This window comes from Oratosquilla oratoria, chromosome 23 (genome assembly GCF_046742065.1).
Source record: "Oratosquilla oratoria isolate Oo_2021 chromosome 23, ASM4674206v1, whole genome shotgun sequence".
Taxonomy (NCBI): Eukaryota; Metazoa; Arthropoda; class Malacostraca; order Stomatopoda; family Squillidae; genus Oratosquilla; species Oratosquilla oratoria.
In genome coordinates this window covers 47,004,085-47,018,702 of record NC_134799.1, presented here as the reverse complement: position 1 = coordinate 47,018,702, position 14,618 = coordinate 47,004,085, and the positions used below count along the sequence as shown (strand labels likewise).

The following is a 14,618-nucleotide window of genomic DNA, read 5'->3' as shown; positions in this document are numbered from 1 at the left end:
TGGGTGCTGTGGGCGAGCAGAAATCCATTCCTCGTACATTTCATCTTCTGTCGAGTTTGGCACCCTTGCTGAGCCGAAGAGGTATCTGCCGGCGTCCTTTTTTAAGCGGTACCGGAGTGGGAGGACGCCAGCCTCATTATACACCTGTTCGTGTGGCACTGAGTGTGGCAGGTCAAGTCCTAGACGGAGTGCTTGACACTCTATCTGGACCATTTTGTACGTGCTCTCCGGGGAGAGATCGTGGAGGACAGGAGAGCCGAAGAGGAGTCGGGATCGTACGAGGCTCCGAACAATGGGGATCAGAGTTTCTCTTCGCTGGCCCCAGGGTTCACGTCGGATGACTCTGACTAGATTGAGGGCCCTTCGAGCATTCAGAAGTGTCTGGTCCTCCGTCTGTCTCGCTGAAAGATGACACCAAGGTAGCGAACGGACGTCGCGGGTTTCACGGACGTGCCGCAGACTGTAAGCTGGTTCCAGTCCGGGTAGTCCCCTCTGTTGTATCCAATGCTGTGAATTGGCATATATACCGTCTTGGCCGCAGACAGTATATGAAAATCAGACAAGAAACAATTATCTCAAACTGTCCGGAAATAGATTAAATTTGGAAGTAGGTAGAAACAACTTTGCCAACCGTGTAGTTAATGAATGGAATAAACTTCCTGCACAGGTAGTGCAATGTAGTTCAGTTCGAAGCTTTAAGATTCATTTAGATAAATACTTAAGTAAGATGCTGTAATGATTATAATTTATCTTATATTATTTGTTTTTGTTTTGTTATCATTTGTCTGTCTGATTTTCATTTATTATTAGTTATATGTTAATTTATTATTTACTATTTACCTGTTTGTTTATTATTTTAACTATACCTATGCATTTATTTATGTATTTTATTTGTTATTTATATTATTATAGTTTTTATTTATTATTTTATCATTAATATATGATATATATATATATATATAATATATATATATATATATATATATTTTGCATCCGACCTAGATATGGATCAAAAGGTCTCCTGTCGGCATGCTCCGCCTTTGTAATCCTTTGTGTGAAGCCGAGGTCCACAAGGTGAGACACAACCATGTCCACTTGCCTCTGGAAGAGCCGAAGTTCTGCTCGGTGTTGGGCAGAGTCCTTTTTGGGCCGCCGATGTCTTGATTTCCTCCACATGTCTATGTCATCTGCGTATGCTGTGATTATGGTGTCACTGCGCACCCCTTTTCCCACGTCTGCCAGTAGCAGAGTGAAGAGGAGAGGGGCTACAACAGAGCCTTGTGGGACCCCCATGTCAATTTTTGCTTGGGAGCTGAGTGTTCCTCTCCATCGTACCGCTATGAAACGGTCGGAGAGGAACGTTCTGGTGAAGTTGCAAACCTCTGGAGAGACCCCAATGGCTTTTAGCTTGCAGAGCAGTTTCGTGTGCCAAACAGTGTCAAAGGCTTTGGCAATATCAAGAAAACATGTGTGTAGGACTCTTCTTTGTTTTTGGGTCCTGCGGACGTACTCCGAGAGTCGCACGACGTGATCGATAATGCTCCTTCTCTTCCAGAAGCCAGCTTGAAGCTTTGGTAGCTCTCCTCTGGTTTCAACATGGTGCTGGAGGCGGCTTAGCACAATCCTCTCATATATCTTACCTATATGAGAGGTGAGGGACACGGGCCTATAGTTGGCAATCTGGTTCCTGCGCTTGCCTGCCTTGGGGATGGGGACCACAATAGCGTGCTTCCAGGCCTTCGGCACTACACCCTCCCTCCAGCACTTATTGTATATGGCAAGCAAGGCCTCTTGCAGGGGATGGGGGAAGGTGTCTCAGGAGTGGGTAGGTGACGTTGTCGGCACCTGGGGACTTCCTGGTGGCTCTGGTTGCCCGTAGGTCCCAACTTAACTCGAAGAGGGTGAGGTAAGTTTTTCTCCCCGTAGGGGGCGATAGATCTGCTTGGGCGTCTTGACCTTCGCGAAAGCGACGTTGTGCTTCTGGGAGGCTGGCTGTGGAGCTTGCACTAGCAAACTGGTCTAAGAAGCCCTCTGCTCTTTCTTCGGGGGTGCACAGAACCCTACCGTCAGGGGTAGTAAGGTCCCCCTGGGGGGGATTGTAATGGCTCTTCAGTTCCTTGAACCGCTTCCAGGCTGCAGTGAGATCTTGATGGTCGTCCTTGATGTTGCTCCAGTAAGCAAGTTTGGCCCTGGCGATGGCCTTCTTGCACTGAGCCTTCGTCTCCTTCATGGCAATGTATGCTTCCTCGGAGTCGTCCGTCATGTAGCGTTGGTAGGCCCGCTTCTTTCTTTCCACGGCTATCTTGCAGTCGTCATTCAACCAGAGGTGACCTCGCCTTCCGCGTCCTGCGCTGGTCACGGGGATGGCATGTCGAGCTGCCTCGATCACTGTTTGGGTGAGGAGTGTGTTTAATTCTTCCACCGAGCTGGTAAGGTCAGGGCAGAAGTTCGTGTCTACTAGGAAGGTTTGATACGCAGTCCAATCTGCCCTTTCCAGTTTGAATTTACCCTGCGGTGGAGGGAGGTGGACAATGGGGGTGAGATGGACGGTGATCTTAATGGGGAGGTGATCAGATGACATTGGGTCATTCAGAGTTGACCCATCCGTGATCCCCGCTAGATTGGAGGACACGAAGGACAGGTCATTGGCGGACTTTTTGTGTACCGGGTTGTCAGGAATCCTGGTGTGACCGCCGACGTTGAGGAGTACCATATCTGCTTTGTCTAGGTGGGAGACAATTAGACAATTTCTGGGGAGGAATGGGGATAACCATCTTCCCATAATGCGTCGCGGCGATTGAAATCGCCTACCACTATCCAGTTGTCAGGAAGGGCTCCCAGCCTACGGTTGATGCAGGGGTGGGAAGTAATGTAGGCTGCCTCCACTATTTTTCTTTTCTTTTTCTCTAGACCTTTGTGGAGCACCTCTATCCTGTTCCAATCTGGAAGATGACCACATTGGTCATAATGAACCACTAGCCAGATGGATGTTCTGTGAGCTTTGACGTCATTTTTGTATTCATATGTCCGCAGCTCCACTGATCTTCCAGCCTCTTCATATTATCCTAACGGGGAACCACCACATGATATATTGTAGACCGCGCTTTTCTCCATACCTTTTCCTGAGTTATTTTTATTCTTGCTCCTGACAACCTCTCCTAATTTCGTACCCGTGGAAAAAGCAACGCTCGCACCCGCTTTTGTAAGAGTATGTCCCACAAAATATGTCTCAACTCCTCAAAGTGTTCATGAAACTCAGATTCCCGGAAGGACTACTGTTAAGATATTATGGAGAGACGGGAAGATCAGTGGAGCTGCGGACATATGTGGTCATCAGAGGGAGAAGCGGCATGGTCGGAGTCACATAAGAAGTATTGAGAATGGATGAGGGTATGGGGTGAGAGAAACACGGCAAGGATGAATTATATAAGGTGTTAATTTTTTGAGATTGCATTTACTTTGAGAATATCCTGATAAGGACGAAACGTCAGTGAATAAAACTCCAACTGTTCTCTGTGTTTAACTCACCGCCCATCCACTCATTTGTCTTCCATACTTCAACACACACACACACACACACACACACACACACACACACACACACACACACACACACACACACACACACACACACACACACACACACACACACACACATACACACACACACACACACACTCGGTGGCGCAGTTGGTAGAAACGACTCGGTGGCGCAGTTGGTAGAACGATGAACTACTAGCATGGTGGTGCGCGTAGTGCTTGGTTCGAATCCTGCCCAGGGCCGAAATTATTTCGGTACAGCTGCGTTCCGGGTCGTTACTCTGACTCTCGTGGGCGGGGAGTTGGGGGTGTGTGTGTGTGTAAGGTCATAGCATTACCCATAGATCGGACCTACGAGCTCTGAGCTCTCTTCCAGGAGGGAAATAGCTGTCGATCACGAGTCCAACACGTGATCCAAAGACCAAGTGAATACACACAAACGCATACACACACACACACAAACGCACACACACACACACACACACACACACACACACACACACACACACACACACACACACACACACACACAAACACACACACACACACACACACACACACACACACACACACACACACACACACACACACACACACACACACACACACACACATACACACTCAATAGATGCACAACAATTTGGCAACATGAAATCCTCCTCTACCACTCACTGTCTCATTGACCTACTCAACTTCCTTCACAGCAACCTAGACAAGCGTAACACATCCCTAGCTGTTACCTTTGTAGACTTCAGGAAGGCCTTTCACCTTGTTGACCACAATGTTGTTCTCTCCAAAGCCATCCAACTGGGGATCCAGCCCCACCTAATAGCATGGCTGGCAGATTTCCTCACCGGACGACGGCAGGCGGTCAGGTACCAAGGGTCAACTTCCCCCCTCCTCCCTTTAACTTGTGGGGTCCCCCAGGGTACCAAAATGGGTCCCCTATGCTTCCTCATCCTTATCAACGACGCCCTCATGGACACTCCTCACAGATGGAAGTACGTGGATGACAGCACCATAGGCATCCCCATCAACACCAGGCGGCCTGATTACGCACCACTACAAAACACCCTGAACAAGCTCATGATGTGGACGGAAAACAACAACGTCACAATCAACACCAACAAGACCGTAGTGATGCACTTTTGTACCTCCACCCAAGCAGTACCTCCTCCACAACTTTCATTGGGCCCCCACCCCCTCCAATTGGTGCAATCCACCAAGATCTTGGGCATCACACTCGATGCTCAATTAAATTGGAACCAACATATCACCAATATAGTCAGGACAGCGTCTTACAAACTGTATATGCTGAGTAGGTTAAAATCACTAGGTACACCTGTGGTATGAGTAGAACGCATGACTATTTCTATGGTAAGCGTCTCGCGTTGGGTCACGTGTTCCCGCGTAAAGCTGGGGGAGCGACGCGGCCTAGCATGGCCATTGTTCCCAGATGCGCGTCATCACGTGACCCAGACGCGCGCCATCACGTGACCCAGATGCGCGTCATCACGTGACCCAGTTGCGCGTCATCACGTGACCCAGATCAAGCATCTGATTGGGCACTCGCTAAGCTGGACCAGCAGGGCGACTAGCCCGCTCCGGACAATACGCAGATCATCTCTGACTACGCTATCAGGCGGTCGTGCTCAAGAAGTGCTGGTTCAGGACACGAAAGAGTAAGTACTAGCATATTCACAGTGCCGATTAGTTCTCTCCCCCATTCAGCCTCCGACACACATATCATATTCTGTGCTACAATAAAGAGCCAACACATTTCTACGTGTTTTAGTCATTGAGCCTAACCATTCGGACACTTTACCATAGTGGTGGCAAGCGGTGGTTAGAGTTTGACTAACTCGTGTATACGTACCCATTCCTATTACTCAGTGAACATACATACAAATTACAAAGTCCACACTCTCCAAATACTCAGTGCACATCCAGAAGTGCTAGCTAGAGCTAGGCCGGTTATTTCATTGCCATGTCGCGGCGTACGAGTGTACCCGTCAGCAACCAGGCGAGGGCACTGCAGGCAGCTGCAGATGTCCCAATATTCATTTCATCAGGGATAAATTATCATCCCACTACCAATCTGCCTGCTTGCACGGACGCGCAATCATGGCTCGCCCTGTTAGATGAAAGGTGGTCCTCCGAGATCCCGGAGGCTGACAAAATCGCCGTCACTCAGCAGAAAACTGCCGGTGATGCCGCGATTGCCGCTCGGTTAGCCAAAAGTGGGCATCCTGATGATTGGAACGCGTTCAAACTAGCGTTCCGCACTTTTTTCTACGCGCCCGCGTCGGCTGGCGCGTTAGCTGATCGTTTGGCGGAAGCAACCATGCATCCAGCCGAAACACTCACTTCATTCGCGCTTCGTCTGGCCGACATGGTCTCGGCCTACACGGTGTATCACCCAGAGCGCGATGAGTGGGCTAATTTTACTGCGGTAACCCGCATTAAACGGGCTATGCCCTCTCAATTCGGCACCACCCTCACCTCAGACCAGCAAGCGTCCATTGTTGCCATTCTCCATGCGGCCATTGACTATGCCCATCGGCATCCTGGTTCGGTTAAGACGGTGTACGCGGGCGGTGCCGATTCCCCTATGGCTTTGTACCCAGCCGCCCCTGCCGTGACCCACCAATATCCGGCCACAGACGTCTTTTCCCACTCAACTTCACAATCACATAACATTTCCACTGTACACAGAGTCCCAGGCTCTTCCTCTCCTCGCAATCTGCGAGAGTCAGAGACACCCTCTCGCTATTCGCAAGAGGTGGAGGTGCGCCCTCGCCATGAGCGAGAGATCGCAACGTGCCCTCACGAGGAAGCCATGCACTCGACTCACAGACATGGGGGACAAAGGAACACGTGGAAGCGTCCCCGGGGCCGTGGTAATCGCAATAGGTGGCGTCCATACTGCACCCATTGCAAGAAAGCAGGACACGCGACTGATGTGTGTTACTATAGACCACGCGGTCGACCTACCACGTGTTGCAAGTCTTGCGGGGGTGTGGGGCAAATTCGGGAGACTGAGTTTAGTGTCGGTCATGAGGTTCAGAGGGGTCGTGCAGCAAGTGGCTCGTCAAAAAACGGCCAGCGCAGGAGTGTCCACAATCCAAGGTGACGGTTGAACAGCAGTCGGCAGTGACAATTGTTCACGTCGATTTAGCTAGCTCCCGTACGCCGAGTGGAAGCTTAGCCATGGTCGCTGTTACATTGTTAGAGCCACTCGCGCGTAAGTCTATTTGTGCCCTCTTGGACACGGGAGCGGCGGTGTCTCTTATCCATAAGAGCATTTTGCCTACCGCCATGGAAGGCTCCCAGGTCGGTACCACTAGAATCATAGTGGCCGACGGTTCGGAGATGCCAAATCTTGGCAAGGTAGATGTTCCTTTTGATCTAGCTGGTTTTTCGTTCCACCATCCTTTCTTTATCATCCCTGCTGACGGTTTGCCGGCCAAAATTATCTTAGGGTTTGATTTCCTCGCGGCGCACAAAGTGACATTGACGTTCAGTCCTTTAACATTCCAAGTTAAGGGCAAGGATATTCCCGTAATCCTTGCGGGGACGGCTCAGCACTCACCGCCATTCATCGCCGTGTGCGAGGAGCGTCATAGTTTCCAGCGGGAAAGTGAAACTCCCACTTTCCCGGTTAAGTCAATTGAACATCAGTGGGTGCCTGGGTTCTCAGGGGGAACCGTAGGATTGATGCTCGAGAGGGCAAACGAGCTCGCTCCCGCAGGTCAGGTTTTCTCGGCGCTGTTTACAGCACGCCCATATGCCGAAGGCGCCAACCTGCTCGGCCAGGGAGTAGTAGAGCTGATCAGGATGGAAGATGGCAAGGCATGGTGTAAAGTTCCATTCCTGAATTTGGGCCCGGACACCCATGAGGTTCGTAAGGACCAGGTGGTCGGAGACATTTCTCTCTTAGGGGAGATTGCGCTAATAGACGGTGGAACTAACGTCTCGGTGGGAATGGTCCAGGCGTCTAACGTAGTGGATGGCTCTCGCGTACACAAGTTACGTGTGGAAGTAGGGAAAATTTTCCCTAATAGACATGGCAGGGAAAGTATGGCTCTGACCTCTTTAGTGGTCAAATATGCCGATGTTTTTGCCTTACCGGGGGATCCACTTACCGTGACGCCTCACTTCCTGCACGAGATTCGGACATTTGGACCGCCAGTCTACCGCAAATCTTATCCCTTCCCTGAGAAGTATAGAGGTGAGATTAGAGACCTCATTGGGGATATGCTCAGTAAGGGGATCATTCGCCCATCTCGTTCTCCTTACAATGCTCCTATTGTTCCGGTTGTGAAGAAGGATAAAACCCTTCGTCTTTGTCTTGATTTTCGTGCTCTAAATAGACACGTGGTTGATGATAGGTTCCCTCTCCCTCACATCGATTCGATGCTGCGCAGTCTCGGCTCCAGCGTCATTTTCTCTCTGCTTGACTTAAAGCAGGGTTATCTCCAGATCCCATTGATGGAGAGCAGCTGCGAGAAAACGGCATTCTCGACTCCCGAAGGGCATTACGAGTTCACGTCTCTGCCCTTCGGGTTAAAGGACGCTCCATCCTGTTTTCAAAGGGTGATGAACCAGGTACTAACGGGGCTGTTAGGGGTCAGTGCGATGGTGTACATGGACGATATAATTGTTCTGGGTACGTCCTGGGTCGACCACCTCAAGAATCTTGAGGATGTCCTTAGGAGGTTGCAGGAAGCAAACCTCTCATTGAGGCTGGAGAAATGTCATTTCTTCCAGAAGGAGGTCGCTTACCTAGGCCATGTAATATCCCAGGAAGGGATAAAGCCCCAGCCAGAGAAAGTCCAAGCCATCAAAGCTTTCCCCCGGCCAACGCGTCGGAAAGAGTTGCTTTCCTTTTTGGGATTGGCGGGATATTACCGCAAATTTATCCCGCACTTTGCGGCCATTTCGTTGCCCTTAATAGATATGACAAAGGGTGACGTCGCAGGGAAGCACAACAATCGTGTGCTTGGTGCATGGACACCTCCTCAGTTGCATGCGTTTGAGTCCCTCAAGCATCATTTGTCGTCAACGGTGGTCCTTCCATACCCCAACTTTTCCAAACCGTTCTTACTCACCACCGATGCTAGTGCCTCGGCTATCGGGGGCGTGCTTCAGCAGGAGGGCGAAGGAGGTGCGAGACGTCCACTCTCGTACTTCAGTCGCACGCTGAACACGCATGAGAAACGGTACAGCACCGTGGAGAGAGAAGCGTTAGCGGCAGTGTACGGTCTCACGGTTAACCGCCCACTAATCATGGGCTATCCTGTCCGGTTGATGAGTGATCACAGGCCATTGGTCTGGCTCTTCACTGTTAAGGGCACAAACACTCGGATCCTCCGGTGGCAGATGGCCATCGCCGACTTTGACATCCAGGTCGAGTACATACCTGGGAGACTCAACATTGTTGCGGACGCACTCTCTCGGATACGGGGGGCTGACCACCCTATAGATGACTTCATAGTTTCGGCCGTAACCACGGATGGCCGAGGGAACTCATGCACAACTACTGAGGAGGATACCATCACCTGGAACCAGGTTGAGATCCGACAGGATCAGGATACACACCCTGATTGGGGTCGTGTAAAACATTACCTCAAAGGAGTGACGTCAGAAGTGCCAAAGATCCCGCGCCTAAGAGTGCCAATCGGGGAGTTCCGACTCCTCCCCGACGGACTCCTATATCATGCGCGTAGGAATGCATACCAGTTGGAAGAGCTTCGCCTGGTATGCCCTGATGGAGCAAAGGCGGCAGCGTTACGCATCGCCCATTCCCTTCCGATGGCCGGCCATGGCGGAATCCAAGTTACTCTGGAACGCCTACAGAAGTTTGCATTCTGGCCTAAGATGTCGGAGGATGTGAAGGATTTTATCAAAAAATGCAAAATCTGCATTACTTGCAAACCTTCCTATGACCTCCCAGCTCCACTTAGACAGTTTCCTGACGTGAAAGCTCCATTTGAGAGAGTGCACGTTGACCTCATTGGTCCACTAACCACCACGCTAACTGGTGCGAAGTACATCCTGACCGTAGTCGATGTACTAACCCGCTTCCTGGTCGCTGTACCTATTAATTCAAAGGAAGCGAGGACAGTAGCCCGTGCCTTTCTACAAAACGTCCTGGCCATACATGGCGCTCCAAGGCAGGTAATCTCAGATGGCGGTGGTGAATTCATGAACGAGACGTTCAAAGAGGTGATGGCGATGGCAAACATCAGCCACCACAAAATCACCCCTATGCATCCCTCGAGTAATGGCATAGTGGAAAGGGTAAATGGTACAATTATAAAGATATTACGGTCCCTAGTACAGGATAATCAAACCGGCTGGGACCAGATGCTTCCTCTGGCGGTGTTGGCGTACAATTCCGCGTACCATAGAGTCCTCAGAGATTCCCCTCATTTCCTCCTTTTTCACAGAGACCCCGTCCTACCTATAACTGAGTTTACCAGGCCAAGTGCCCCTTGGTACAACGCCGAAAACCTTGCAGCCGAAACAATGGCGTTAGCAAATGCATGTTTCGATAGGTGCCAAAAGTTCATAGAGGCTGCCACTATTGACAGGCACACGAAACGGCCCAGGGCTAGAGTAAAGCAGCTCGCCCTTGGTGATAGAGTGTACGTAACCGCAAAACCTAGACAGGGGGTGTCAAAGAAACTGCAGCCATTATACCAAGGCCCCTATAGAGTAATCAGAAGGGTGAGCGATGTCATTTATGCCATCAAGCATATCAAGTCGGGACGTGAGTTCTGTGTCCACACGGACCGGATCAAACTCGAGGGCAATCTCTCTGTGTGTGAGAATAAAAACGTACGACGAGCTTTCCCCACACATGAGCAAGAGGTTACAGACCTACTCCAGAGTAGCGAGTCTGACCCCTCCGAGTAATCACTCGTGAGAAGGATTCCAACCTACCATCATGGTAGAGACTTTCTCTTCACACCTGCCGTCATTTGGCAGCGATCAGGTGCATATTTTTCCCCTCGTTCTGAAATATTTCATGTAAATAATGGTTGTTGTATATACATATTTCTTAGGAGTGTGATCCACTCGTAAACCCCCCCCCCCCCTCTTCTGTGCAAAGTTTCTGCCGCTGCTCATTTTTACAGCTCTGCAAAGCATAAGTCTGTAGCAGGCAGCTAAATGCCTTGTGGCATGGAGCGGTTGGAGCTCCACAGCGCGTCGACAGGGTAAAGCAGCATCTTTCACGCACACGCACCAGGTTGACGGAAGATGCAGCCATGTGACCTCTCCGTGTACGTCCACGTAAGTTGGAACCTGTCATGTCCATACTTTTTTTTTCCCTTTTCAGTTGTGCACACATTTCCCCATTTGTGAAAACATCAATATACTTCCTTCGCACCCTGCCTCGGTTGCATGACAGCTAACCCCCCCCCCCCTCTGGGACAAGATTCTGCTGTTGTGGTTTTTACAGGTTACCAGTCTCTGCTGGTCGTGGGACGTCGAACACCTCTCTGATGACGAGAGGGCTCAGCACCGCCAAGTGAAGGACACCAACCCCTTCTCATGACAACACCATCGCCTGCAGAGGGGCAGAAGCCCTTGTACCTTTATTTCCCATTTGTGTTTGTTTGTTAATTTTTATTTCCGTTGGCATTTTGCCGCGGAGGGTTTTTTTATCGTAGTGATTGACGTAACTAGGCGACCCATTTTTGGTGGGCCACCTCTTTACGTCGTACACATCGGTTTTTCCCTCACGCTGAATTGGTATTTGTGTTTCGGCGGCTGTCGCTGCCTTTTGTTGGCAGGGGGAGGGATGTGGTATGAGTAGAACGCATGACTATTTCTATGGTAAGCGTCTCGCGTTGGGTCACGTGTTCCCGCGTAAAGCTGGGGGAGCGACGCGGCCTAGCATGGCCATTGTTCCCAGATGCGCGTCATCACGTGACCCAGACGCGCGCCATCACGTGACCCAGATGCGCGTCATCACGTGACCCAGTTGCGCGTCATCACGTGACCCAGATCAAGCATCTGATTGGGCACTCGCTAAGCTGGACCAGCAGGGCGACTAGCCCGCTCCGGACAATACGCAGATCATCTCTGACTACGCTATCAGGCGGTCGTGCTCAAGAAGTGCTGGTTCAGGACACGAAAGAGTAAGTACTAGCATATTCACAGTGCCGATTAGTTCTCTCCCCCATTCAGCCTCCGACACACATATCATATTCTGTGCTACAATAAAGAGCCAACACATTTCTACGTGTTTTAGTCATTGAGCCTAACCATTCGGACACTTTACCATACACCTACATCTGAGCTACAGGAGGTCTACAAAACTTTCATACTCCCCACCCTCATGTACGCCTCACCAGCCTGGTGCAGCTCACTCACCCTCACACAGAGACAAAAGCTGGAGAGGGTACAAAAGAGAGCGTGCAGGATCATCCTGGGCGTGGAGTACAGCAGCTACGACCATGCTCTTACCACCCTTACTCTATCTAGGGTGTCTCAGCGGCACGGGGAGGCACTAAGGAAATTTGGGGAAAGCCTGCTTTCCCACCCTAGACACCGTCACCTCCTCCCTCCTGATGCTCCACCAACTCGCCACGCCACTAGACACATAAATAGACTCATACCAATCAAAGCGCCAAGGACAGACCGCTACAAAAACAGTGCTATCCCATCTATTGTGTACATAATTAACTCATTGTAAAATTGCTCCATGTATATATTCCAAGTTTTATATCTTTAATCAACTTTTCCAATGTATTATTGTCAGTGTACCACTGTAATAGAAATAAACCTTTTATTATTATTATTATTATTATTATTATTATACATACATACATGTATATATATATATATATATATATATATATATATATATATATATATATATATTGATAAGTATTTTAGACAAATTATTTGGATGATGGAGAACATAAACACAGGGGAAGGCTCGGAACCCTAAACACCCTAACGTTTCGTTCGCGTAGAACTTCTTCAGAGAGTGTATGTAGAACTGCAATTGAAGTTTATGTACTAAATCTAATTATCTTTTCGGACACTTGGGAAAGGTCGTTTTTCTGGCGTGCTTTAGAATTAAAATACTAGTTTCTTTAGCTAAATTGATAAACCCTCCTCGATGATTCGATGAATTATTAGTTGAAATATATGCTGATTCAACAATTCTTCTAGTGAATTTATCTGGATGATTTAATTTTAGTTTCTAAGGATATGGAGAGCCATTTCACTAAGTTGCCCATGGTCTTGCAACGTTTTGCCGATGCTGGATTGAAACTCAATATGCCCAATTGTTCTTTTCTTAAGTCTAGCATCCAGTTTCTAGGTCATGTTGTAGACAAATATGATATGCACACCACTGACGATATGATCAAGGCGGTTAGGGACTTCCCTACACTTAGGTCAGTGAGCATGTGGGTACTATCGTGCATTTATTAAGAATTTTGCCTCAATTACTTCCCCTCTAACACGTCTCCTGAAGAAGGGCACTTCCTTCTTGTGGCGTGTTCATCAGGAAAGTTTTGATGCCTTGAAGCTTGCACTTGCTGAAGCGCCTGTGTTGGCATTTCCGGGCTATAGTCTTCCCTTTACTATTTGTACAGATCCTTCTGGTACAGGTATTGGAGCTGTACTTATGCAGCAAGTAGACGGATGTAGACCCCATGTTCTTGCATATGCTAGTCGAATTCTTAACAAACCTGAGTCTCGTTACTCTGTTACTCATTTGGAGGCCCTGACAATGGTGTGGGCTTTAAAGCATTTTCGTGATATAATTTTTGGATATACTGTTACAGTCTACTGCTGTCACACAGCTTTTTAAAGGCAAAAATATTTCCGGCCGTCTAGCCTTATGGTTTCTCACGATTGAGGAATTTAGCCCAACCGTTATGCGTATTTCAGGGTGTGCGAACAATGTTGCTGATGCACTTTATCGTGAAATACCTGTAGCTGCATTTATAGTGATTGACATTTTCCCTCTGAAGTATCTGGCCAAAGCTCAGCGTGAGGACCCTGTTTGGTCTGCTGTTATTTATGCTTTGGAGTCTAGTGATGATACTACCTTACCATATTTACCTGTTCCCCTGTCCCAATTTTCCTTGCAGGACAGTGTTCTCATTCGTAATGTGGAAGTGTTTGAGCAAGATGTGGCACAACTAGTGATCCCTGAGTCCCAAGTTCCTGTTGTTGTATCCCTTTCTCATGATGTCCCTCAGGCTGGTCACCCAGGTCATGACAAAACTCTGGCTATGGCACATAAGAAGTATTATTGGCCAAAAATGCGACTGGACACTGCCTCTCATGTAGCCCGGTGTAGCGCTTGTGCCTAGAACAAAGGTTCTACGCACACTGCTCCCATTTTAGAGTACCCTACTCCTCGCTCTTTGCAGATTATGGCTATAAACCTTTTCCAACTGCCTCGTAGTACTCAAGGTTCTGTGTACTGTATGTACTAATGTGTGTGGACCTCTTTAGTAATTTTGTAATATTGGCTTTCTTACGTAGCAAGTCTGCTCCAAAAGTAGCCCAATCTTTGGTCTCCTATGTTTTTTTTTTTTTTTTCCATACACTAATCCTTCGGTGCTCCTTAGTAACAAGCGGTCTAATCTTAGAAATTATATTCTAGCGAGCATTTGTGAGTGTTACGGCATCACGCAAACATTTGTGACTGCTTACCATCCTGCGTCCAATGGTCTTGTAGAGAAGACGATTAGGACGTTGCTAATAGCCTTCATGAATCTTGGGAGGATTGGCTTCCACATGTCAGTGCGTGTATTAACAGCACCATTAATATCTCTATGGGCAAGACGCCTCATGACGTCATCTATGGAGTAGAAAAACGGCTGCCTTATGATGTGCTTGATAGTCCTGCTCGTCTCCTCTACAATTTTGATGACTATAGTTAACTCCAATATCACACATTGCGTAATATATATGGTTCTATAAAAGAAAGACTTGAAGTCTCCAAGGCCAAAATGTTGAAACATCAGCATATTCAGGCTAAGCCTGTTAATATAAATATTGGTGATCATGTTTATAAGAGCATACCTGACCGCCAATTT

At 48.6% G+C, this 14,618-nt stretch overlaps 1 protein-coding gene across 1 annotated transcript in view; it reads right to left on the bottom strand.

The window, feature by feature from the left end:
• Positions 1 to 2,713, bottom strand: part of LOC143037801 (uncharacterized) — a 3,405-nt gene extending 692 nt beyond the window's left edge. Inside the window, exons 1-3 of the mRNA XM_076206355.1 lie at positions 1,957 to 2,713; positions 1,087 to 1,790; positions 113 to 492 (exon numbers count right to left, since the gene is read on the bottom strand). Of these exons, the coding sequence (XP_076062470.1) occupies positions 113 to 492; positions 1,087 to 1,790; positions 1,957 to 2,713 (1,841 nt within the window). The remainder of the gene's footprint in view (positions 1 to 112; positions 493 to 1,086; positions 1,791 to 1,956) is intronic.
• Positions 2,714 to 14,618: the final 11,905 nt, after the last annotated feature.